Source organism: Echeneis naucrates, chromosome 7 (assembly GCF_900963305.1).
Source record: "Echeneis naucrates chromosome 7, fEcheNa1.1, whole genome shotgun sequence".
Lineage (NCBI taxonomy): Eukaryota > Metazoa > Chordata > Actinopteri > Carangiformes > Echeneidae > Echeneis > Echeneis naucrates.
The window spans coordinates 12,793,952-12,818,347 of NC_042517.1; the positions used below are offsets into that span (position 1 = coordinate 12,793,952).

General features: G+C 39.8%; 1 protein-coding gene across 10 annotated transcripts in view; it reads left to right on the plus strand.

The window, feature by feature from the left end:
- The first annotated feature begins 1,392 nt into the window (after positions 1 to 1,392).
- The window catches only part of huwe1 (HECT, UBA and WWE domain containing E3 ubiquitin protein ligase 1), a 36,694-nt gene continuing 13,690 nt past the window's right edge, over positions 1,393 to 24,396 (plus strand). For 4 of the 10 annotated variants that reach the window (XM_029505589.1, XM_029505597.1, XM_029505593.1 and 1 more), the window contains exons 1-53: positions 1,393 to 1,446; positions 3,172 to 3,241; positions 6,647 to 6,696; positions 6,880 to 6,949; positions 8,035 to 8,133; positions 8,266 to 8,472; positions 8,586 to 8,738; positions 8,834 to 8,896; positions 9,050 to 9,127; positions 9,252 to 9,302; positions 9,384 to 9,552; positions 9,637 to 9,737; positions 9,932 to 10,082; positions 10,189 to 10,316; positions 10,404 to 10,544; positions 10,658 to 10,763; positions 10,978 to 11,085; positions 11,164 to 11,265; positions 11,424 to 11,504; positions 11,707 to 11,813; positions 12,148 to 12,325; positions 12,411 to 12,502; positions 12,591 to 12,811; positions 12,952 to 13,009; positions 13,123 to 13,299; positions 13,495 to 13,740; positions 14,247 to 14,380; positions 14,491 to 14,603; positions 14,696 to 14,875; positions 15,016 to 15,232; positions 15,345 to 15,467; positions 15,599 to 15,836; positions 16,243 to 16,590; positions 17,062 to 17,118; positions 17,428 to 17,550; positions 17,656 to 17,751; positions 17,874 to 18,143; positions 18,945 to 19,097; positions 19,207 to 19,334; positions 19,419 to 19,500; positions 19,796 to 19,972; positions 20,146 to 20,685; positions 20,795 to 20,990; positions 21,099 to 21,266; positions 21,397 to 21,545; positions 21,649 to 21,715; positions 22,043 to 22,266; positions 22,372 to 22,583; positions 22,704 to 22,886; positions 23,097 to 23,269; positions 23,353 to 23,492; positions 23,673 to 23,748; positions 24,128 to 24,226. In XM_029505589.1, the coding sequence (XP_029361449.1) occupies positions 6,905 to 6,949; positions 8,035 to 8,133; positions 8,266 to 8,472; positions 8,586 to 8,738; positions 8,834 to 8,896; positions 9,050 to 9,127; positions 9,252 to 9,302; positions 9,384 to 9,552; positions 9,637 to 9,737; positions 9,932 to 10,082; positions 10,189 to 10,316; positions 10,404 to 10,544; positions 10,658 to 10,763; positions 10,978 to 11,085; positions 11,164 to 11,265; positions 11,424 to 11,504; positions 11,707 to 11,813; positions 12,148 to 12,325; positions 12,411 to 12,502; positions 12,591 to 12,811; positions 12,952 to 13,009; positions 13,123 to 13,299; positions 13,495 to 13,740; positions 14,247 to 14,380; positions 14,491 to 14,603; positions 14,696 to 14,875; positions 15,016 to 15,232; positions 15,345 to 15,467; positions 15,599 to 15,836; positions 16,243 to 16,590; positions 17,062 to 17,118; positions 17,428 to 17,550; positions 17,656 to 17,751; positions 17,874 to 18,143; positions 18,945 to 19,097; positions 19,207 to 19,334; positions 19,419 to 19,500; positions 19,796 to 19,972; positions 20,146 to 20,685; positions 20,795 to 20,990; positions 21,099 to 21,266; positions 21,397 to 21,545; positions 21,649 to 21,715; positions 22,043 to 22,266; positions 22,372 to 22,583; positions 22,704 to 22,886; positions 23,097 to 23,269; positions 23,353 to 23,492; positions 23,673 to 23,748; positions 24,128 to 24,226 (7,528 nt within the window). In that variant the 5' untranslated portion in view covers positions 1,393 to 1,446; positions 3,172 to 3,241; positions 6,647 to 6,696; positions 6,880 to 6,904. Of the gene's footprint in view, positions 1,447 to 1,834; positions 1,854 to 3,171; positions 3,242 to 5,209; positions 5,471 to 6,646; positions 6,697 to 6,879; positions 6,950 to 8,034; positions 8,134 to 8,265; positions 8,473 to 8,585; positions 8,739 to 8,833; positions 8,897 to 9,049; positions 9,128 to 9,251; positions 9,303 to 9,383; positions 9,553 to 9,636; positions 9,738 to 9,931; positions 10,083 to 10,188; positions 10,317 to 10,403; positions 10,545 to 10,657; positions 10,764 to 10,977; positions 11,086 to 11,163; positions 11,266 to 11,423; positions 11,505 to 11,706; positions 11,814 to 12,147; positions 12,326 to 12,410; positions 12,503 to 12,590; positions 12,812 to 12,951; positions 13,010 to 13,122; positions 13,300 to 13,494; positions 13,741 to 14,246; positions 14,381 to 14,490; positions 14,604 to 14,695; positions 14,876 to 15,015; positions 15,233 to 15,344; positions 15,468 to 15,598; positions 15,837 to 16,242; positions 16,591 to 17,061; positions 17,119 to 17,427; positions 17,551 to 17,655; positions 17,752 to 17,873; positions 18,144 to 18,944; positions 19,098 to 19,206; positions 19,335 to 19,418; positions 19,501 to 19,795; positions 19,973 to 20,145; positions 20,686 to 20,794; positions 20,991 to 21,098; positions 21,267 to 21,396; positions 21,546 to 21,648; positions 21,716 to 22,042; positions 22,267 to 22,371; positions 22,584 to 22,703; positions 22,887 to 23,096; positions 23,270 to 23,352; positions 23,493 to 23,672; positions 23,749 to 24,127; positions 24,227 to 24,396 lie in introns of those variants that run through there. The other 6 variants (XM_029505594.1, XM_029505592.1, XM_029505590.1 and 3 more) reach the window with 6 other exon arrangements.

Genomic DNA, 24,396 nt, shown 5'->3' on the forward strand with positions numbered 1-24,396 from the left:
GCTAAGACCAACAATTGTATTTATTGTGATCATATTTATTTACAGGGCAAGGATTTGCTACCCAAGTTTGTTTTTACCATCTTATCCTCCCCACTTTTATTACTTCCAACCTCTGATTACTTGTACAAAAGTTTTACCCATGGCTTTGTTAGAATTTTTTACAGTTTAGGTTGTTATTGTAAATATTTGTAATAATTGTAATGTATATAGCTACATTGGAAAAACTGAAAAATTATGGTGTGCAGAGACTAGTTTCCTGCAGGTTGCCATCATGCATGTCCCAGGAGTTGGCCGCCTTCCTGGGCCAGATGTAGAGGCATGTTTTCTTTCCACAGAATGTACTAGTTATAAAGTGTTTTCAGAAATGTAGATTAAACTGCGCAAAAACATAAGAAAATTTGAGAAAGTGCTGGGTATTAATTCATATGTAAATATATGTTGTAATTTAAGTTCTTTTATAGCTTAAAAAAATTAAAATTTTCTTAACATGTACATGATACATTGCTGTATTTGGAAAATATCTTAAATAGTTCTTTTTTATATTTGTATGCAGTAATTGTCATGCTTAGTTTGTCATGTTGTCTTGTTACTATAATGGAACTGTGTTGGGAAAAATGCCCTAGTTAAATTTCATCCATTTAATTCTACAGGAATTATTGTTAATATTCACCCTTGTGTTGGTGTGTACTGTGTGTTTTTAAACATGACGTGTTTAGATACGATCTGGAAAAGATAAAACAGACCTTGAGCAAAATTCCATTTTTCATTGGCTCTTTTTGAGGAACACCAAATCACCAAAAATTTTGATTTGTGGCCCAAATGAATGGTTTTCAGTTCACTTTTAAGTCTAGAGCTCCTTGTAAATGATTTATATTGGAAAGTCACAACAGAATATTCTGTTGTATTAAACACATCTACACCTAATGATTTTTTTTGTATCAAATGAAAGATTATGATTTCAAGCTTTATGGTAGTTACAAGATAGTAATAAGCCACTTGAGACATTATGTTCAAATGATAACTAGTGACTGTTTTTCTCAGGGTTTTTTTTTTTTTTTTGGCCAAATTACTGTAATGTTATTTTCCAACCCATACAAATTAAGCATTATTTCCATTGCGCTATTTTCAATACCAGTTAAACTGGTTAAATGCATTTGTTATCAAAATGTGCAATCTTTATTTCATAATTGTCAGTGAGTTTGAATACACTTTCATATTAAACTGAATTAAAATATATTTTTCACAAAGCTTGGAGATTTCTGTTGTGAGCTTTCGGGTGCACGGCTGGAAGTACCAGTGAACAGGGTAGAAGTCCAATGGCATTGTTTTTCTACAAGTACAAGGGAGTGCCCTGGGCAAGCGCAGCTGCAGGTACTCTCGCGAGATCCCAACTGCCCTACCAGTCGCCAGTGCAAGATGGAGAAGCAGATATAACACGCATTCGAGGTAAGCAGAAAGACTTATTCCAGACTCCCGACATGGGTTTTAGCAAATGTGTGCCATACGTTTTCCCTCCTTAATGTGTACTATCGAGGATTCTCGTCAATAGTGTGACAAGAGGCCTCAAAATGGGTGTCAATCTGAGGGTAAAGTACGAATATTCTGCTGTGTAAACCGCCATTTTTAATTTAGCCATGATTCCACAGATGAGCATTGTGCGGACCTCTCACTGCTAGCAAGCTAGCCTCGCGCGAAACCCGCAAGCAGTCTCTCGCTCACATACACACACACACACTTAACTCACTCAGTCACTCACTCATGTACACTGTGTGAGGGTATGTGCGCCTCTGTACAACTTCAAGTCAGAGCCGAGTCCCCCTTCAGTGACTGCTCGTATCCCTCGAGAAAATTCGGTGAGTGTTTTAATGTGTGACAGGATGCGTGTGCGACTTTTGGTGAGCTATGAAGGTTTTCCGTCGGAGTGGAATGAGACACGAAGTAACAAACGTTAGCCCAAACTGCTAGCCGACCGAGCTAACGTCACACAACTAGCTTTTAACTTTGCTAACGTTAGCGAGGCTCGGCTCACATTAACTGCGCAGACTGCTGCCTGAGTCATTTCGACACTGTGATCTTATTTTTACACAAATCCGTTTAATTAGATTCTTTCGGAGACATTAATGATTTGGAGGTGTAGTGATGTTAATTCGGTATCCGGCTGTTATTGCATTTTCCGATGCAGTTCATAACGTCAGTACCTAATATTAACGTTATCCTGCGTTGTTGCCTTCAGATGTAACTACTCTGGAAAAGGCAGGTTAAATGTATTAATAGCAGTTGGATCAGACTGTCACATCTGTATGAGATCTTTTGAAAGCAAGGCGTGATGTCCCTCAATGAAACAGTGAAAGCAATAGTGATATAAACAAGTTGAGGTGAATGTGGTGTATCTGTCAGAATCCCCTTTGGTCCTTGTCAATCTCTCAAACAGGCCATTGTACTGTAATTTCTACAGGACGTGCAGGCTTGTTGAAAAGGATGTTACACTTTCACTTTTTCTGTGTTAAACAATGATAGATGAAGAAAAAGAAGGAAACATTTTCACAAAGTCTAAACTCAGATATTTGTATGTAATCTTATATTTTGGGATTGAAAATTAGTTAAATTATTCTACTGGCAAATGTGTATAGTGCCGAAAAAAGGACTGCTGAGATTTTGTCAGATGCTCATAATGAGGCTTTAAGACTCATAGAGTAAATATGATTTGGCCTGTCTTGGTCATGCACATGTATAATAAAAGCAAGTCTGAGTATTAAAGACAGAGTTGATGAATTTGGTTTTGTTTAGTTTAAATTAAGGATTGCTGATCTGCATACTGGAGCTGCACAGGGCCGATGTTTACTAAGACGATGAATTTGCTTTTGAGTAATGGTCCACAAAATACATGCTGACCTAAGCAGTGTGAAAATTTGAAAGTGACGTAAAAAAAACATCTAGCAGATAGATTAATCTGCAAACTTCCACATTAATGGGAAACAGGTTGACCCCATACCTTTAACAATAAAGGGAGATTTTTAGTTGATATTTGCCAGAGTGAACATTTTTATACCAGAAGTTTCTGCAAAATGAATAATTTAGTAATATGTTTTGATAAGAGTCTGTTTCTCCAATAAATCTTTAAGCAATGGTCAGTGATGGTTCCTTGAATTTGTTTGTTCTATTTGTTTTCAGATCGTTTAATGAAACTGCAAAGTAAGCCAAGGATGACAGTGGTGGAGCTATTCAACTAAAGCAGTTTCTGGTATGTACCAATGTTTACTACTTTAACTGAAAGTTTTTAGATGTGAAAAAGAAATAAGTTATTTTCTACTCTTTTCAAGACAAGAGTTGTAAAATGTCTCTGGCTGTGAAATTAGGTAAATGTAAAATGTTATGTTTTAGCAAATCAAATTTGTTGTCAACATTCCTTGATCATAAAAAGGTCACTTCAGTCTTTTTAATTTTGGCTTATGTTTCTTTTTGTGTTTACGTCCACCTGGATAGTTCTGGTGAGATGCATTGTAATTTGCATTAATCACCATTAATTCACTTCAGTACAATGGTGCTCTCATGGCACAGAATTTGTGCTGCTCAGAGTACTAGAACATAAATTTGAAAGAAATGGTTGATGCTACAATTTCGATTTCAACATCTGCCGTTATACAAGATTAAATCAGTGTTTATTATATACCAATATCAGCCAATAAGATGGCATAGTTTGTCAGTTACATGGGCTGATAACAATAATCCAGATCTGTTAAGAGTTTTGTGAATTGAGTCCCACTCATTTTATGCTTTGACTCTGCTTACAAATAATGAATGAAAAAAGCGTTTACCATCTAAAAGAAGCCTTGAAGAAAAAATAATTTTAGGAAAGGTTGAAACATGACCAAGTAGGATAACATCCGTTATTATCAATTAATGACTAACAACAAAATTTTGTTTGGGGCAGTCCTTCTCATTAGCAGCATAATGTGATAAAATGCAATAGAGGGAGAGTTTGTGTGTGTATGTATCAGCTGCCATTCAGTCCACATTGCAATTCTTATAGTGTCCATGGTTAGAAGTGTGGGTGAGGACTATGACAGTGATCTTTGTAGGATGTCCACAGAATAGCTGTTGAGAAAAGAAATCTGAAATTAACAACATACACAATGAGTCACATTTTTCTGTAACTGACTCTGAACTACATGTAAAATATCAGAACAAAACCTCAGTTAATCACACCAAAATATTGATACAACCTGTAACCATGGGTAAATGGACAAATGCAGTGTTTGTCTATGTGTGAGTTCTTATGGATTACATTTGTCGCTGGTGAAGGAGGATTGCTGTCAGTCTTTGATAAAGTTGTCTAATTTATCAGGACTCCCACAACCATTCAGATGTTATAAGATTAGAACAGCTTGCTTGTCCACCCCTAAGTGGTGGTGGTGGGTTTTCGTAAGCCACATTAAATCACATGGGGCATACACTTTACATGATTTCTATTTTCTATTTAAACTCCATAGATAATAAAGGTGTTATGGTCCACAGTTACCTTACAAACTGTCACATTGGATTTACCCAAAAACACTTGATACTCAAAGCCTGCCATTGTTTTGTGGATTTATAAGGCATGCTATAGATAAATTCCCACAGCACATAAAACTAACCTGATCATCAACGTTGTCATTTATACGTGATTCCCTGACCTAAGTAAGGTTTGATCAGCTAACAGTAGAACCAGGACACTGCAATGTTCATACAACACTGTTCTCCATAAAATGGGGGCTTTACTTGTGCCTGTGCCATAAACTGCAGTTGTCTTTCAATATTTCAAGCCTAAAATATCTTTGGGTCTCTGTTCACAATCAGTTATTTTGTTACGTGTGATGTATACATAAAATACACGGGCCCGTGGTTAGGTCGAGTTGCCTGATGGACTTTGAAAATGTGTTTCAGTTTTATGGATTCATATTTATTATTATATCATTATTGTTATAATTAATATTATTTATTAATACTGTAGTATTACTGTTCGTATACTGTGGATGTAGAAACCCGTGTTGATCTTTGTAGGCGGCGTACAAAATAAGTGATTTCTTTTTTGTTAGCAAAAGGCCAGTTGCCCTATATTAATATGCACTGCATCGATAAACAGTGGCTCATTCTCAGGCGTAGCGTTATTCACTTTTTGCACACTACCCAGAGTCATCATGACTCTGCCAACAGCTAGTCTCTGTGTGCTATGGAAATGGATACTCGGATATTCAGCGGACAGATGAACAACTTCGTTGGCGACTGGTAGATAGTTTACCCGTGCAAAAACTGAAAACAAAACTCGCAGTGTCACTACAGTCCCTTCCGACGATGATTCAGCGAGTCGTTGTGCGTTTCAGCTCGGTGCTCCACTAACTGCAGCTAGCTGGCTGGCTAACTAGCGCGTGCTACGGCTGTCCGGCTGAGGGAGACTCCGGGGCTTTAGCAAAGTGACGCTGGCTACTCACAGGTATTTTGCACACGCCAATCTTTCTCCAACTCCTCAGCCAGTGTTGCCGATGGTTTCATTTTTACTTTGAGCGGAGACTGTTGGGGAGAGAGGAGTGCGGTTCCGTTTGCGGCCTACGCAGCCCCGACCTAAATTAGTGAAGAGTCAGTCCAGGACAGCATGGTGAATCTGGAAGATCTGCATTGACAGCTCTGGCACAAAAGGCTAAAACTGCTTGATTTTTGGGATTACTAACTATTGAATGTTTTTGCTGGTTTGTTCTTGGACTTGTTCGTGATTTAGCTGAGTTTTGTATGCAGGTGTTCAAATGCTTTGAAGTATAATACCGTTTGCTAACATAACCGGTAGCTTAGCATTAGCTGGTCACCTGCTAACATCAACTCCGCAGCAAACATTGCGGATTGATCTCTTTACTTCGTTGATCTTCCCAACCTATCTTGTTTTGTTAAACGGGCTGCTTAACAAATAAGTGTCATTTTTGAAAAATAACTGTAATCCTATATATGTACAGTGACTTGTTAACAGAAGGTAAATAACGTTAGGCTGCTAACAAGGGTGACGACAGGCTGTTAGCTAGGTGGCTACAACTTTAATCTGTTAGGGCTAGCAGTGGGATAGCGATCTGTTCATTTTTATATATCTGATTCAGAAGTATGCGAAAGGTTTGGGAAATGTTTGCGAAAATTAAGGACGCCTCAGTCTGGTTTAATTTGTGTCCTATGTTGGTGGCTAATCACTAGCCATGGTTCTGCCTTGGTCTGCTTTGTGATGATCAGCCCTGGCAAATAATCCAGATAAAAATTCATAGTTGTCACTTGTTAAATTATCCTAATTGAGTTACTTGATAGCTGCTACACACTGTTATATTTTGAGAATAGCCTATTCCCCAGTCAAGAAATGGTAGTGGTTATGGCTTGTTTCCTTGGGAGATTGCCAAATATCTGTGTTGTGTCAGGTGTAGTTACTGTATATCCTGTATTTTTTCCGATTTCATTATAAGGTCATGCTTTCTGTTGTGACCTGGGAACTGTCCAATTAATGTGCATCTTTGCTGCCTTAAGAAATCATGTTTTCTGATTGCTGACCCAATGTTCAATATTTCATTGTTAAGTTTTGTGCTATATCACATGGGACACATTTGTCGGATTTATCTATGTGTTGCCATCATTTTTACAGGTAACGTGACTGGAACATGCTGTTAAGTGGGTATTGCCAAATTATTTTCTGTAAGTACACCACATCTCTCTATATAAATCCACAGCTATCAATTGTGTCTTATTGGCTTCAGAATAATTGGATGTTTAAAGTGCAATATTTGGCTTATTTTTGATTTGCAGATCTAGGTAATATTATAGCCCAACACTGAAATACACCTAGTGTTTTTGATGTACATGGGAATGTCTTCACAGGAGAAACAAACAGAAATTAGAAACAATGAAGGTTGACAGAAGCAAGTTAAAGAAAACTCCTACAGAAGCTGTGAGTATGCATGTTACTGCTGTTTGATTGTTCTTGAGTTCAATTCTCTAATACCATGGCAACATCCACACCACTATATTTAAGGGAAAACACATCTTTTGATACATTTATGCCTTAGTTTTGTTGTATTCTGGACATGAGAATCGAGACTTTTAGATATAGCTCATAGTCAATGCCTTTGCCTAAGTAAAAAAAAAAAAAAAAAAAAAAAATTCCCCTTTTAATCATTATTTAAAGAATAAAGTTCATGTTAATACATTGATTCATAATGTCAATATGTGCGCACACACATTGACATTGTGTTTAAAAGTTCTGAGCCGGGATTCAGCAGAGGAGCAGATCACTTAGATGCTACTCTTAATGGCTTTAAATAGAACTTTTGAACAGTCAACCTTACACCTCATCCTTCACAGCACATTCTATCTGCAATTCTTGTAGAGTGATAATGGGATATTCTGATATATGCATTTCAGTGTATTAGTATGGGTTGAATTTGTGTCTGATAATGAGATTTAAAATGTTATAATACAATTTTAAAAATTAAAACCAAATAATACAAAAACATAAAAGATTAACGTGGGATTTTCTACATAATAGGAGGGCTCAGTGAAATGTGCTTACACAAATACATTTCATCACAAATAGTAATAGAAACCTCTCACCTATATGTCCTTGTCCAACCATTTTAAAGCGGCTGCATCTTTTACCATTATTCTCTTACAAAATCATTGCATGCCAAAACCACAGAAAAAAGATGCATTTCCTGTAGGTGCTTGAAAATAAGTCATAACTGTGATAAGTGTTTGACCAGCTGAACGACAGTTTGAGTTTAAATAGCAACAACTGCAACTGTGACATTACTTTACAGCAGAACAGGTAAAAAATGGAGGCTCCTACCTATTGAACAAATATATTGTAGGTTAGTGTGCTTTTCCCCTGCTGTGAGTTTACAGAGCCAATTTTAACACCTTGTCCATGTCACATTGTTCTTAGCAAGTACTATGCTGTGGTTGTAGGAAAGAGACATAGGTGGTTGTGTATATTGTTCTTAAATAACAATTTTTGTTCTCTTTCTAAACCAATAGCCTGCAGACTGCAGGATACTTATAGAGAAGTTGAAGGCATGCAGTGATGAGCAGCTACTGGTTGAACTGCAGCACATCAAGACTTGGAATATTGGCAAGGTAAGCAGCAAAAAAAAGATTCAGTCATAAATGTATCTAAAACTGTTAACACTGTGTTTTTAGACAAAATGAAATGGTTTGTGATAACATTTATTTGATAGTGGCTAAAAATTGTTTGTGTGTCCTCAACAGTGTGAATTGTACCATTGGGTGGATCTGTTAGATCGCTTTGATGGCATCCTGTGTGATGCAGGTCAGACAGTAGAAAATATGTCATGGCTGCTAGTGTGTGACCGCCCCGACAATGGACAGCTCAAAGCCCTGCTTTTGGCAGTACTCAACTTCACAGCCCTGCTCATTGAGTATAGCTTCTCTAGGCATCTCTACAGTTCCATAGAGGTGAGCTTGCAGTTAAAACTACTGCATTGCCGTACTGGGCTATATATGTCACTAAGGAAAAAGGAAGATACCTGTCGAACTCTAACTTTTTTTGAATCTCATGTCCTTTCCAGCACTTAACCACCTTGTTAGCATCATGTGACATGCAAGTGGTCCTGTCTGTGCTGAATCTACTCTACGTGTTCAGTAAGCGCTCCAACTACATCACAAGACTGGGATCTGACAAAAGAACGCCTCTACTGGCCCGTCTGCAACACCTGGCTGAGGTCTAGTGAATACCATTGTTTTCCTCTTGCTAGGCTTCCAGCTGTCGCTCAAGAGAATGAGCTGTATTGTTTAGTCTCTCTGTTCTCCTTTGTAGAGCTGGGGAGGAAAGGAGAATGGCTTTGGTTTGGCTGAATGCTGCAGGGATCTGCTAATGACGGTGAGAATTAGTTCAGTCACTGTTTGTGTCAACTAACTACAGTTATAAGGCAATTACATTTATGTTTTGTTAATATGGGCTGTCAAATGAGGTTAATTACCTACTGTTGAACAACTTTTTCCTTATTATCCTCCCCCTTTGGTACTTGAACAGAAGTACCCTCCCAGTGCTACAACATTGCACTTTGAGTTTTACGCTGAACCGTGTCCTGAGGTCAAAGTGGAGAGGAAGGTAAAGACAATAATAAATAATAGAATTTATTCATGCAATGATTGTACAGTAAACACAAAATATGAAAGTGGCTTATGTTGATTGACTGATCTTTGTATTGGTTTCTCATCTTTAATTCCCCCAGCAGACAAGTAGTAACACATTACACTATATTCACATCGAGCAGCTTGACAAGGTACGGATGCATTTGAATCATGTCACAACATTGGAATAATGATGCCAAGGGTTCTTACAAATGGTGTCCCACGTCTCTCAGATTTCAGAGAGCCCATCTGAGATCATGGAGTCACTGACAGCAATGTACAACATCCCTAAAGACAAACAGACCCTGCTGTTCACGCATATTCGACTGGCCCATGGTTTCTCAAATCACAAAAAGAGGTTGCAGGCTGTTCAGGCTCGACTGCATGCTATCTCTATACTAGGCAAGTAGGAGGCAACTTGTTATGTGTAAGTAATAATGGTTTCCCTCCAAGTCGTAACTGCTGACTTTTTATTTTTTTGTGCAGTGTATTCAAATGCACTCCAGGAGTCAGCCAACAGTATTCTGTATAATGGCTTAATAGAGGAGTTGGTGGATGTATTGCAGATTACAGACAAACAACTTGTGGTAAGCAAAGTAGTTTCTTCTTTTTGCATAATCACTATCATTAAAGTAAATGCCTCTGTCCCACTAGCAGTAGCATTTAATTTGTAATTTGACATTAGATATCTTGTGCTGCTTGGGCAGAAAGTACATTTAGATGATTTTATTTTCTATGTTGTCTGGTGTCAGTACTCAAAGAATGTGTTTTAAATCAATAGGATATCAAGGCAGCAAGTTTGCGCACTTTAACTTCGATTGTCCACCTGGAGAGGACTCCCAAACTTTCAAACATAATCGACTGCACTGGCACTGCCTCCTACCATGGCTTCTTGCCTGTGTTGGTGCGCAACTGTATACAAGCAATGATTGGTGAGAATGTTGCCTGAGAATTCTGTTAGTTAAGTGTGTTATATGCAAAGAAATATGACGATTAGAGTGGAAGCATATTTGTTAACATTTAATTTTTGATTCGTAGATCCTATGATGGAGCCATACCCACACCAGTTTGCGACTGCACTCTTCTCATTCCTCTATCACTTGGCTAGCTATGATGCAGGCGGGGAAGCCCTTGTCTCCTGTGGTATGATGGAAGCTCTCTTGAAGGTATATCCTTATCCCAGAAATATCTAATCATTTGTAGTAATTTTCAAAAAGTTGATGTTTGCCACTTTGCTATCTTTTACTTTGCAGGTGATTAAGTTCCTGGGTGATGAACAGGACCAAATCACCTTCGTTACGAGAGCAGTGAGGGTTGTGGACCTCATCACCAACCTTGACATGGCTGCCTTTCAGTCCCACAGCGGCCTTTCCATTTTCATCTGCAGGCTAGAGGTTGGTTGTTTACATGGCATTGCCATATTTCTAACACTGCACTGTCACTGAGACATCTACCAAACCCCTGGTCTCACTCTTCTGTCCCTCATTACTTTCTCAACCAATAACAGCATGAGGTGGACCTGTCGAGGAAAGAGTGCCCTTTTGTCATCAAGCCAAAGATACAGAGGCCAAGTGCAGCTGTGGAGTCTGAGGACATGGACACAGACATGGAGAGTAAGTTGCTGTCTCCAAGAACAATTTTAGTTTTCTAAAATTTCAGTTCTGTGGGATAATCAGACCATTCTTTATATCGAATATATAAAACTAACCAAATAGCACTATAAAATTATATTGAAGAAGAAATAATAATTACATAAAAAGCAATTATAATATCTAGTTACAAAGACTCTGTTTTTGTGGTCATTTGTCCTATTATGTATTCACTCAGTGTCAGAAGTTGCCATGGAAAGCAGCCCTGGACCATCAACATCTTCTGGCTCCAGATCAGAAGCAGACCACCGGGCACAGAGCAGCACTGCTAACACACCTCGTGCAGGTACATGCAGTAGACATATACAAATCGGCAATTATCAATATTGTATTCTATCATCGCAATAACACTGTATCCTTCTAGGTATGCAGTGTATCCCTCAGAGGGCAGCTCTATTGAAGTCAATGCTAAATTTTTTGAAGAAAGCCATCCAGGACCCTGCCTTTTCTGATGGTATCCGCCATGGTAAGTGTTGAGCAGCTCCTCATCTGTTCCATTGGTGAACTCAAGATCAAGGGTATCATTCTTATCCTGTTTATCAAAGATTTTACTACTAGATCTATACTTTTTATCATGCAAATATAGACTAATGTGTGCATCTGAATCCTCTATTTTCTCATAAGTAATGGATGGGTCATTGCCTACCTCACTCAAGCACATCATCAGTAACGCAGAATACTATGGCCCTTCGCTTTTCCTCTTGGGTAAGTTTGCAGCACCACCTCAAAAGCCCTTCAGGTACTCTTGGAGGTGTACAACAATGTCTGTTAATCTGTATTAACAGGAAAAGGCAACTGAATGGGATAACTTTAATTTTATGCAAATGTAGTTATACAATTTGAATGATAATTTCCTATTTCTTCTCCTCCTGTCCTCTTGTATTTGTCTTATTTGTCCATTTTGTAGCCACAGAGGTTGTGACGGTGTTCGTGTTCCAGGAGCCGTCTCTGCTCTCCTCCCTGCAGGATAATGGTCTCACTGATGTCATGCTGCATGCCCTTCTGATCAAAGACGTGAGTTTCCAGCACTGCAGTTCAGTACTTTTTTTTATTTTTTATTTGGTAGTGTTTTTTTTTTTTTTCTCTCCCCCCCCCCCCCCCCCCCCCCCCCCCCCGTTTAGAAGGCCTTATTACTTTTAAATGAACAGTGATTTTTGTACAATTTTTTTTGTTTCCTTTTTGTTATACTGTAGGACTTTAGAAATTGGTTTAAATGTGAAGTGTACTACAGCTAAAATATTAGTAGTAGTAGTAATACAGTCTATAGATTGTCCTTACACCGAGCTCTTAATTTGCTTTGAATAGTGATTAACCCTCTAACTACTTGTTCATCATTTCTCTTTTCCAGGTTCCTGCTACTCGTGAGGTGTTGGGTTCTCTCCCCAATGTGTTCAGTGCTCTGTGCCTGAATGCAAGAGGTCTGCACTCCTTTGTTCAGTGCCAGCCATTTGAGCGACTTTTCAAAGTGCTTTTGTCTCCTGACTACCTGCCTGCCATGCGACGGCGACGCAGCTCTGACCCTTTGGGTGAATTGAATTGCATGTTCTGATATTCAGATTTTCCTTTGTGGGATCTGCTTGAGTGGATCACATATTCTGTGTTTGGCTTCAGGTGATACTGCATCCAACTTGGGAAGTGCTGTAGATGAGCTCATGAGACACCAACCAACTTTGAAGACTGATGCTACTACTGCCATTATTAAGGTGTTTATTATTATATATAACCTTTTTTAGGTACAAGTAATATCATTGCATTATTGGCAAGATAATTAAAGACAAATTGGTGTTACAGTTGCTGGAGGAGATCTGCAATTTAGGTCGAGCCCCTGAGTACATCTGCCAGAAACCGTCTATCCAGAAAGCAGATGGAACTGTGGCAGTGCCACCAGCACGCTCCAGCCACGCTGCTGAAGAAGCTTCAAGTGAAGATGAAGAGGAAGAAGAGGCCCTCCATACATTCAGCCAGCAACAGGGGGAGCCAGAGAGCAACAGACAGTCAGTGCCACTTGAACTGTATGACGCTGAGTTCATAACACAATAGAATAGAGCAACAACTCTTTACATTTACATCTGACATTTTTTCAAATTATTTAATTACATTTCAGATATTCCAGTCAATATTTGTCATTTTAATGACGCATTCATTCTTGCAGGGTGGTGGGCACTGAGGAGCGGATACCCATCCCTCTAATGGATTATATCTTGAATGTGGTGAGTAACAATTGAGAGTTGTAACAGTTTGTGTTGTTAAAATATTTAAAACTGTAAAGTAGTCCCCTAATTTCTCAGTTCTGTAATGATTTTTTTTATGTGCATTTTTCCAGATGAAGTTTGTGGAATCAATATTAAGCAACAACACCACAGATGACCACTGTCAGGAATTTGTCAACCAGAAGGGACTGCTACCACTGGTATCCATTTTGGGTTTACCCAACTTGCCCATAGACTTCCCCACCTCTGCTGCTTGCCAAGCTGTAGCTGGTGTCTGCAAGTCCATTTTGGTGAGCACAAAATAAATATATGTTCCTGTGATTGTAATTTAATTGTTTTTATTTATTTTAATTTTTTTTCCTTTCGTTGCATACATTAACCATGACGTTTAAGTGCCACATTTAGCCAAGAGACAGCATCACCAGGGCAATTTGATAATGGCAATTACAATCTGCTGGATTTAAGAAAGAAATTTCTCTCCTTAGACTCTCTCACATGAGCCTAAGGTTCTCCAGGAAGGCCTGTGCCAGCTAGACAGCATCCTGGCATCTCTTGAACCACTCCACAGACCAATTGAGGTGCCTGGTGGATCTGTACTTCTCAGAGAACTGGCAAATGCGGGTCATGTCACCGATGCCACGTTGTCAGCCCGTGCCACACCACTTCTTCATGCACTTACTGCAGCGCATGCCTATATCCTCATGTTTGTTCATACTTGCAGAGTAGGACAGGTAAACATTGATTTATTTTATCATCAAATGAAACTGACACTCATCACCCTGCTTTAATAACATTAAACCACTTTAATTACAGAGTTGATTAGCTAACAATTGACTGTATCGATAATGTAAAGTGAGTGAATATAGAATCCCATTTTGCCTATTAGTTTGTGCTATTTATCTGTTCTTTATTTAGATAATTTTGTAGAGAATTGTAAAAGACCTTATCATAACCACAGTAGCCTAAACAGTAAGAGAAGGAGAGTTCATCTTTTCTATGTATTGTGTTCCACAGATTACTTTATACAACCAGTTAAGAATTGAGTCTATTCTACCGTCCCTCAGTTATAATTATGGACAGTTGTGCAGAAGTTGCAAATGAGAGATTCCATTCCTGATGATTACTAAGAACATTATTGTCTTTCAAGCTGTGTAGAAAGGTCTTCAAATTTGTGGTTGTCTGGAATAGTTCAACAGCTCTGAATTTTTTTTTTTTTTTTTGTTCTCTTTTTGAGCAGAGTGAGATCAGAGCTATCTCAGTCAACCAGTGGGGCTCCCAGCTTGGTTTGAGTGTTCTCAACAAGCTCAGTCAGCTGTACTGCTCTCTGGTATGGGAGAGCACCGTGCTTCTCTCCCTTTGTACACCTAACAGGTGAATCTTATTTGTTTTTTTGTTTTTTTTGTTAGTTTTTTTTTAATCTCCTTATTTCTGAAGTGTGGTCAACTGTAACCCTCTTAACACCTCTTGTTCATCCCAAACAGTCTGCCACCAGGATGTGAGTTTGGCCAGGCTGACATGCAGAAACTAGTGCCCAAAGAAGAGAAGCCATCTGGTAGCACTGCAGCAGCCACAGCTTCCAGCTCAAGGAGAACTGGTAATATAACAATTTTACCTAAAATCAAAAGCATCCCACAATGTCCCTGTAAAAACCTCCAACAATTTCTGTTTTCTATTTTTATCTGGCAGAGTGTGAGACAGTGTCTGTGGATTCATCTGCTGGTGGACTGTTGGAAGGTATGGGTCTAGATGGGGACACCCTGGCTCCAATGGAGACAGATGAACCCACAACAACAGACCCTAAGGCCAAGTCCAAACTTACCCCAGCTATGGCCACACGCATCAAACAGATAAAACCATTGCTCTCTGGTGAGATGATTTCTTTGACACACAATCTGTTTTTATTCTCTTAGACATAAAAGATTTGATCAAAAATATTTAATATTTTATAGAATAATTTAAAAAATAATAATTTTGTTGTCTTCCTGACCTCCCTGTTTGTTTTCCAGCTTCATCTCGACTTGGAAGGGCTCTGGCCGAGTTATTTGGCTTGCTTGTGAAGCTGTGTGTGGGCTCTCCAGTCCGACAGCGTCGTTCCCACCATGCTACAAGCACAGGCACTACACCCACCCCTGCTGCCCGGGCCACTGCCTCTGCTCTTACCAAGCTCCTCACCAAAGGTCTAAGTTGGCAGCCCCCACCCTACACACCCACACCTCGCTTTAGGTAAGACTGCTCTTGCTACCATTTGTCATTAGTAATACATGACGCAGAAATGATATTAATTTGTCGGGGTGTGTGTGTTTTTTGCCCCCCCCCCTCGGGTGTTGTTTGGCAGGCTGACCTTTTTCATCTGCTCAGTGGGCTTCACATCTCCCATGCTGTTTGATGAGAGAAAATACCCATACCACCTCATGCTGCAAAAGTTCTTTTGCTCTGGGGGGCATGATGCCTTATTTGAGTAAGTGCCTCAACATTTGTTGACATCAAGGCCAAGAACTGTACTGTGTCCTCAGATATAGATTGATGATATGCCTGCTTTCTAAGTCCTGTCTTTGATGCGAGTCTCATTGGCGCATTGCAATTGTACAGGACATTTAACTGGGCCCTATCAATGGGTGGGAAAGTGCCTGTGTCAGAGGGTCTGGAGCATGCAGACCTACCGGATGGAACGGGGGAGTTCCTGGATGCCTGGTTAATGCTGGTGGAGAAGATGGTGAACCCAAGCACTGTGCTCGACTCGCCCCACTCTTTACCAGCTAAGATGCCTGGGGTCACACCCACCATGCCCCAGTTCAGTGCCCTACGGTTCCTGATAGTCACCCAGAAGGTAAGTGTCCACATCACTCAAATGACTCTACTGGAGCCAGCAAGTTTGTGTTATCAACATAAGTAGTCATCTATATGCAATGCATGACATTTAAGTTTAAATCAAAAGAACATGGTAGAAAGAAAAATTCCAAAAAAATGTCTTACTGTATTTCTGCACTTTTATATCATGAAAAAAGTTTTTGGAAACAAGCTTCCATAACCTGCATTAAATTACCTCAATACTGCATGAGCATTAACATGCTCACTTACACTCCTTGTGAACTTGGGAAGCAGCACTTTGTTGAAATTAAACATAACTCTTGTGCACTTTTTTTTTTTTTTAAATCAAAATCAAGCAAAATCAATTAGAATTGGAGTTTAATGTATATTGTGTATGTGGTAACTAATATCTCTTTTTCATCAAGGCTGCATTCAACTGCATACGTAGTCTGTGGAATAGGAAGCCTCTTAAGGTGTATGGAGGCAGGATGGCTGAATCCATGCTGGCCATTCTCTGCCACATCCTAAGAGGCGAGCCTGTTATCCAGGAGCGCCTAGCCAAAGAGAGAGAGGGTACGGTGCGGCCAGATGATGAGGGTACCTCTACTAATACTTTGGGCCCTAGTGGGGCGCCAGGAGCATCTACGACAGGTGGAGAGGCACCAGCGGCAACTGGAACAACTTCTGGAGGGCCAGCAGGAGGGTCAGCTGATGATTCAACCAATTCTACCCCCCGCCGTGAACCCCAAGTTAATCAGGCTCAGCTTACACAGGTATGTGGGAAACCAATGTCATTCTCAAAAATGACAAAAGCAAAACTGGGGTTCAGCTGTATTGGTAATAGTTGTAGGAACAACTAAAGGCAGACTAGTGAGGAGTAGTCAGACCGATGCGTTGAGAACTGATAAGAGGTGAAACGTCTTCTTGGACAATCTAAGTCCAGTTTCTTTCGATTCAGTTTGTTGCTTGGATATAACTAAAGACAAAATGTGTAAATGTCTTTTATGTTTTATGTTTGTCTAAAATTGTGTAGTATTATTTTATAACAACTTTGATTTTCCCACCTGTGTGGTCTTGCAGACTTGTTGATATTTTTACAACTTCAGTTCAGTCAAACGGTCTGCATGAGTGAATATCTATATGGCCATGTAAGCAAAAGCTAAAATAGGTTCTTTTGTCACCAGTCTTCATCCCCTATATTCTGCATGCACTGAATCGTGGGCCAACATTTGTGTTTATAACAGGAAAGGTGCAGAGGGAGAAGGAGACATGCTCATGGCCGTCAGCAAAGGCTCCAGCAGGTATTGGAGTGTTCAGGGACAGGAATAGAAGGTGGTGAGAGGGAAGGAGTGAAAGATTGAGGTGACAAGTCAGAACTGGTAGAACAAGTTGAGGGCAAGATGACTTTGGACTTTATTGTATAGACTAGACGTAATGAGGCAGGATATCAGAAATGATTTGCGAAGGAAAAAGGTTTGATTAGAGATGTTAATGAGATGGCAGATGTCTGACTTTGCATCTCTCTGAGTGACATAAATTTTGACTTGCCCTTTGTGCATTGCACTGTGTACTCATAAAATATGACCTCTTATATTTTGTTCTGTTTGCAGCTGATGGATATGGGTTTTTCAAGAGAGCATGCCATGGAGGCCCTCCTGAACACCAGCACCATGGAGCAGGCAACAGAATACTTATTGACGCACCCTCCTCCTCTTCTTGGGGGAGCAGTAAGAGTAAGACTTCATAGCAGGAACATGTGCTTTAATTTTTTTTTTTTTTTTTAACTTTCATTAGACACAGACAGTTGATATGCTCAATCTGGCCTTTACTTCATCTAGGACCTCACTATGTCTGAAGAGGACCAGATGATGCGGGCTATTGCTATGTCACTTGGGCAAGAGGTCAGCATGGAGCAACGATCTGACTCTCCTGAGGTGTGTCATTGTCACTGCTTAAATTACAGGGAAAAACCTTTCTCTTTAACTACAATGTTGCCTCTTCAGGAGTGAAAACATCACCAAATCAACTGTCAAAGATAATTTTGTTTTTGCTTCAGGAAGCAGCACGTCGGCGTGAGGAGGAGGACAGGAGAGCCAGGGAAAGGGCAGAAGAGGAAGAAGCCCGCTGCTTAGAACGGTTCATGGAGGCTGAGCCACTGGACCCCCAGGAGCTGCATACTTTTACTGATTCCATGTTGCCTGGCTGCTTCCATCTTCTGGATGAACTGCCTGACACAGTATACCGACTCTGTGACCTGCTCATGACTGCCATCAAAAGGAGCGGCCCAGAGTACAGAGATCTTATCCTTGGCCAAGTTGTCCACCAGGCAAGTGCATAAATAAATGTTTTTATTTGCTCTATGTAAGTCTCTTCGGATAAGAGCATCAGCTAAATGAGCCAATATTTTGGTGTTTTTATGTTATTCTTATTTTATGTTTCCAAGGCAATGAATTTAGGTGATGCCATGCCCTTCAATGGTGCAAAACAGACTTTGAAATGGAATGTTGGTTTGCTTACTGCTGGTTAGAGATGACTGAGCTGGCTGAAGCCTGTTGCTGAGAACAGCTTGGAGGCTTACTGTATATACTGTGAAAATCACTGAGCTGGTGCAAATTAACTGAGATACATGTCATGAAATTTATATTATTCTCAAAGATGCCCTTGTAAATAGTTGGATCTGTGTCACTTGCTGTGGCCTTTGGTTTAATTTATTCTTTCAAACTTTCTTCCCCAAATTATGAGTTCTGCTGTATGGTTGTGCTCTATAGATTTAATTGCAAACTAGTTTAGCAAGTTAACAATGTGTTGCTGAAATGGCAATGAGGTCTTAAATTATTTTGAGAAGGTCTTCAGAAATTCCTAAAAAGGTATTGAAATAAACTTCAGGACTGATCAACTTCTTACATATACCCTATATATATCTGCTGTTGCTGTTATATTATTTAGCAATTTATATTGAATAGATACCCAACAGCAATGGGTTGAATACAATCTTAATACAGTCTTTCTATCTTTGTAATGTATTTCTAAATATACAATACAGTAGTCTTTAAAGTGTTAGAGTGTATCTTCACATAGATGCAGAACATATTTCAACCATCCTGACTGTGTTCATGTTTGTGTCTAGGTGTGGGAGGCAGCAGATGTGCTGATTAAGGCGGCTGAGCCTCTGACAACCAGTGACACAAAGACAGTGTCTGAGTGGACCAGGCAGATGGCTACACTGCCTCAGGCTTCCAAGCTGGCAACACGAATACTTTTGCTCACATTGCTCTTTGAGGTAGCACATAATCCTTTCAAAGTTTTGCATAAATGTTTACAAAATGGTCTGTCATTGCTAATCTATAAGCCTCAAGTATTAATTTTTTTTTTTTTTAATGTTTTGAAAGGAATTAAAGCTGTTAGGTGCCAGGGTGATTGAGAACAGTGGGATTCTTGATTTGCTGATCAAACTGCTTGAAGTCGTCCAGCCCTGTTTGCAGGCTGCAAAAGAACAAAAAGACATTCAGACACCAAAGTGAGTGTTGCACAGGTCACAGGTATTTCAACTTGTAAATGTTATACAAGCTTTAATGTTGATTATTTATGTTGTTTTCTGCAGATGGATCACACCAGTACTGTTGATCATTGACTTCTATGAAAAGATGGCAGTTTCCTCAAAGCGCAGAGAACAAATGAATAAGGTGCAAGTCAACTTAATAAAACAAGTCAATAAACAAACAAAGGCATACAAATTACTAAATATAAATAAGTATCTTAAATAGTTAAACCTGGTTACAAGCATAGGTGTAGAGATCTATATTGGCAGAAAGTAAGCACATAAAAAAAAACAAAAACCTTTTTGTATGTCACTTACAGGACATTTGGTGGTTCATTCAATTTTAAGCCGTTTGTGTATCATATCTTATGTATCTGGTGTTAGTTTGTGTAAGTATCTTATTTGTAAAGTAATTTAATTGTCTATGCATCTGCCGCCAGTATTTGCAGCCCAATGGGAATAACTGGCGATGGTTTGATGACCGCTCTGGCCGTTGGTGCAGTTACAGTGCATCAAACAACAGTACCATTGACTCTGCGTGGAGGGCTGGGGAGAGCAGTGTCCGCTTCACAGCTGGACGCCGTAGATACACTGTGCAGTTTAACACCATGGTGCAGGTACACACACAAACACTTTGCCCACTGTCAGTTTTTTTTTTTTTTTTTATAAATAATTATTTACTTTCTTTCTTTCTTTCTTTCTTTTTTTTCCAATTAACTGAATTTTGTGGTTTATTGTGTGTAGTAGAGTTTGCTGGGCTTCTTTTGATTAAATCCAAACTCTCGGACAGGTAAATGAAGAGACTGGTAACAGGAGGCCAGTGATGTTGACTGTCCAGAGAGTGCCTCGCATGCCCAAGCCTGCCAAGACTGGTAGCATCACTGACTCTGAAAGAGAAGAGGCAGACAGGAGCAAAGTAGAGGAAACTCAGACTGACCAAGACTCTGGGGCCACAGTAGAGATGACTGCACCTAAAGATGATTCCAGCCAGCTGAAGGAGACCACTTCTACCCTGGAGTCCGACTATACTCAGGGCTCTGATATTGTTGTACAAGGCCTGACTGAGGATATGACTACCGTCCTTATTCGAGCCTGTGTCAGTATGATTAGCGTTCCTGTGGACCCAGACACCCTACATGCCACATTGCGTCTCTGTTTGCGTCTGACACGCAATCATCACTATGCTATGATGTTTGCTGAGTTGAAAAGCACACGAATGATTTTGGGGTTGACGCAGAGCTCTGGCTTCAATGGATTCACCCCACTTGTTACCTTGCTGTTCAGACACATCATTGAGGATCCAGCAACACTCCGACACACCATGGAAAAGGTTAGCCTATTCTCATACTACGAAAACAGACTTCACAATATATAAAGATACTATCAGATCAACTTCTTGACATCTCTAATGTGTTTTTGCATATCGCATTTTTCCATAGGTGGTGAGGTCGGCTGTGACAAGTGGAGCAGGTAGTACCACCTCAGGAGTGGTGTCAGGCAGCCTTGGTTCCAGAGAAATCAATTATATTCTTCGTGTCCTTGGCCCTGCCGCCTGCCGTAACCCTGAATGCTTTGCGGAAACTGCCAGCAACTGTGTCCGCATTGCTCTCCCCGCACCTCGTGGAGCAGGCACTGGTGAGTGCACATTTAAATGAAGTAGTACTTAATTATTGATTCATTGAGCTATTCAGTTGTCTAAATTTAATTTAAACAAAAGTTACACTTTACATTTTTTTTCTTCAGCATCTGATGATGAATTTGAGAACCTTCGCATTAAGGGTCCCAATGCAGTCCAATTGGTCAAGACCACACCATTGAAACTCTCCCCATTGCCTCCGATCCCTGACACTATCAAGGAGGTCATCTATGACATGCTCAATGCTCTGGCTGCCTACCATGCTCCAGAAGAACGTAATACATAATCTCAATAGTTATTTGAAATGTCTTTCTGCGTTGTTGTTGTTGTTGTTGTTCTTTTTATTTTATTTGTTTTGGGGGGGGATGGTTAGAATATTTCATTGTGTGCTTTTGTGTGGCACAGCTGAGCGTCCAGAAGAGCGTGCAGCAGCTGTTCCTGGTGGTCAAGACCTGTGCCAGATATTGCAGGACGTTGGTGACGATGTTTATCAGCAGTACAGACTCACCCGGCAAGGCAGTGACTTTGACTCCCAGTCTGCATTCCATATCAACGTGAGCCTGAATGATAAATAATCCTGTTTAACCTAGGTATTGAAATATGAACTGTGCCATATCTGCATTGAGCAATAGAGTAAGTGGTGTCTCTTTCCCTCAGACTCAAGTGTTTGCTGCTGATGGAGGTGTTGCTGAGTCTTCTCAGTCTGGAACACCACAAGGCGAAGGTAGGAAGAAAATTGTTTTATTTTTTTGTTAGTTTTTTTTTTTTTTATCATCTCACATAATTTAATTAGTTGCCATCAGATAACTTCAATCCATGTCATTTAATGTAAAGTTAATAGTATAATAAAATGATTTTTATATCTATATATGTTTCAGCTGCTTAAATTCACCAATAAATTGTAGACGATTTGATGAAAATGGTCATGTCAGAGCATGCTGTAGAATTTTGCTTCAAAATTTCTAAAATTTGCATCTGAGTAGGTTTGCAAGATAATGCCTATTTTGTGTGTGACTTGTACATGATATATCCTGTCATTCTGTTGAATTAGCCTCCACACCTGAAGAGATGCGGGAGGAGAAGAAAGAACAGGAGGGAGAGAAAGGTACCAGCTCAGATGAGAGTAAAGCAGCCAAAGTAAAGGCAAGCAAACCTTTAATGCCTACCTCTACCATCCTGAGACTGTTGGCTGAACTGGTGCGCTCTTATGTGGGAATTGCCACATTAATCGCCTCCTACTGCTACACTGCTGGACAGTCTGAGCTTATTAAGGAGGTAGGTGTTTAAACTAAATATTTAGCCCTTCACATCTGTGCATTCCCCCCCTTTAATAATTATTTACCCCCCATAACTTATTTTGACCTTCTCATATCTTATCAGGATTGCAGTGTTCTAGCCTTTGTGCTTGATCACTTGCTGCCACACACCCAGAACTCAGAGGACAAGGACACACCAGCTCTGGCACGTCTCTTCCTAGCAAGCCTTGCTGCTGCTGGCACAGGCACTGATGCCCAGGTTGCCCTAGTCAATGAGGTGAAAGCTGCCCTAAGCCGAGCTCTTGCAATGGCAGAAGGTGCTGAAAAACATGCCAGGTAAACAGTTTAAAAAAAATATGTAAACCAACTTGATACTGGTTACTTATAAACTTTGAATAATGATGTACAAACAAATGTTTCCATTTTCACTCCTTGAACTGATACATTATTTCACAGGCTTCAGGCTGTGATGTGCATTATCAGCACCATCATGGAATCATGTCCCTCCACATCAAGCTTCTATAGCACTGCGGCAGCAAAGACACAACACAATGGCATGAACAACATCATAAGGCTCTTTCTTAAGAAAGGACTGGTTAACGACTTGGCCCGTGTGCCTCACAGCTTGGATTTGTCCAGGTATATACGATAATAAATCAAATCTGAGCCCACTTGTATTCTTGCTCATCAAAATCTTTATTTTTTTTTTTTCTTTTAGTTCACCTGAACAAATGATGAACTTGATTATTTGTTAGTTATATTTAAGAATCAAGATGTAACAAAACTATATTTTTTTTATTGTAAAAGAGTATAAAAAGAATTTATGTTCTTTTATATCATTTGATTTAGCCCCAACATGGCCAACACAGTGAATGCTGCCCTGAAGCCTCTGGAAACTCTGTCCCGCATTGTTAACCAACCCAGCAGTCTTTTTGGGAGCAAAGGAGGCTCTAGCAAGAACAAGGCTGAACATGATACCGTGGGCACTGCCAGGGACAGCAACAGTAATACTCAGGATCAAGGTATTGACATGGGTGTGATAAGATTTTTCAAAAATCGATAGTGATTACAAATGTCTGTTGCTGATTTGTGACATCTATTCCAGGAGAGTCTGGTGAGGCAGAGCCAGTGGAGGGCAACCACAGGGTGCAGGGAACAGACAGCGACTTGATGGATGGCGAGACAGAGGGAGATACTGTGGTCATTGCTGGACAGCCAGAGGTTCTGAGCACACAGGCTATGCAGGTGATTTATTTAGCAAAATACTTAAATAGAACTTCACCATGTCACTTGGAACCGCTGTAATTACTGGTCACAACATAGGTGCATATGATCAAAGATGCATAACTTACTTTCAGGATGTGCCGACATTGCTCCCATCTTTTGGAGCACAGTGTATTTATGTATCTTTTTCTGTGCTTGTAGGTTGAGAATGAGTTGGTCGATCTGATTGATGAGCTGTTGGAAAGAGATGCTGGTACTGTCAACAGCGCAATCATAGGTAAGCCATTCAATTATTCTGGGAAATGTCAGCAAGTGTATCACAAAGAAAAGGTTAGAACAGTAATCTTCAGTATATTCTATTAAATCAATGATCAGGTGGTTTTTATTTATTCATTTAGGTGTGCATTATGCACTTCCAAAACCTCACCCTTCAGTATTTTGCACATTTCCATGGGATGCTGCATGTCTGTCAATTTGTGGTGTGAGAAGGTCTTCTATGTTGTATGTACTGTGCAGTCCTGTCTGTTTATGACTTTGTGGGGCCAAAGATGAATTTCCACAAGCAGTGGACAATAAATTCAATTCAAAAGGAAAAAAATCCTTAAAGGACAAATAGACTGCTTGTACTCACCTAGTTGTACTCTTGTGTCAATCAGTGGGACGGAGCGGTGAAGATGAATCACAAGAGGACGTGTTGATGGATGAGGCCCCGTCCAACATTAGCCAGGCCTCTACTCTTCAGGCCAATCGGGAAGGTGAGACTTTACAACATTGGATTAAGTGTTTATCATGGTAAATAACCTCACAGTTGGATTTCTATGTTCATCCCTCTGTGCTACAGATGACACAGTATAATAGAAATATCTAATATAACAAATTATTATTTTATTTATACAGATATTATATAATTATATTTTATATCCAT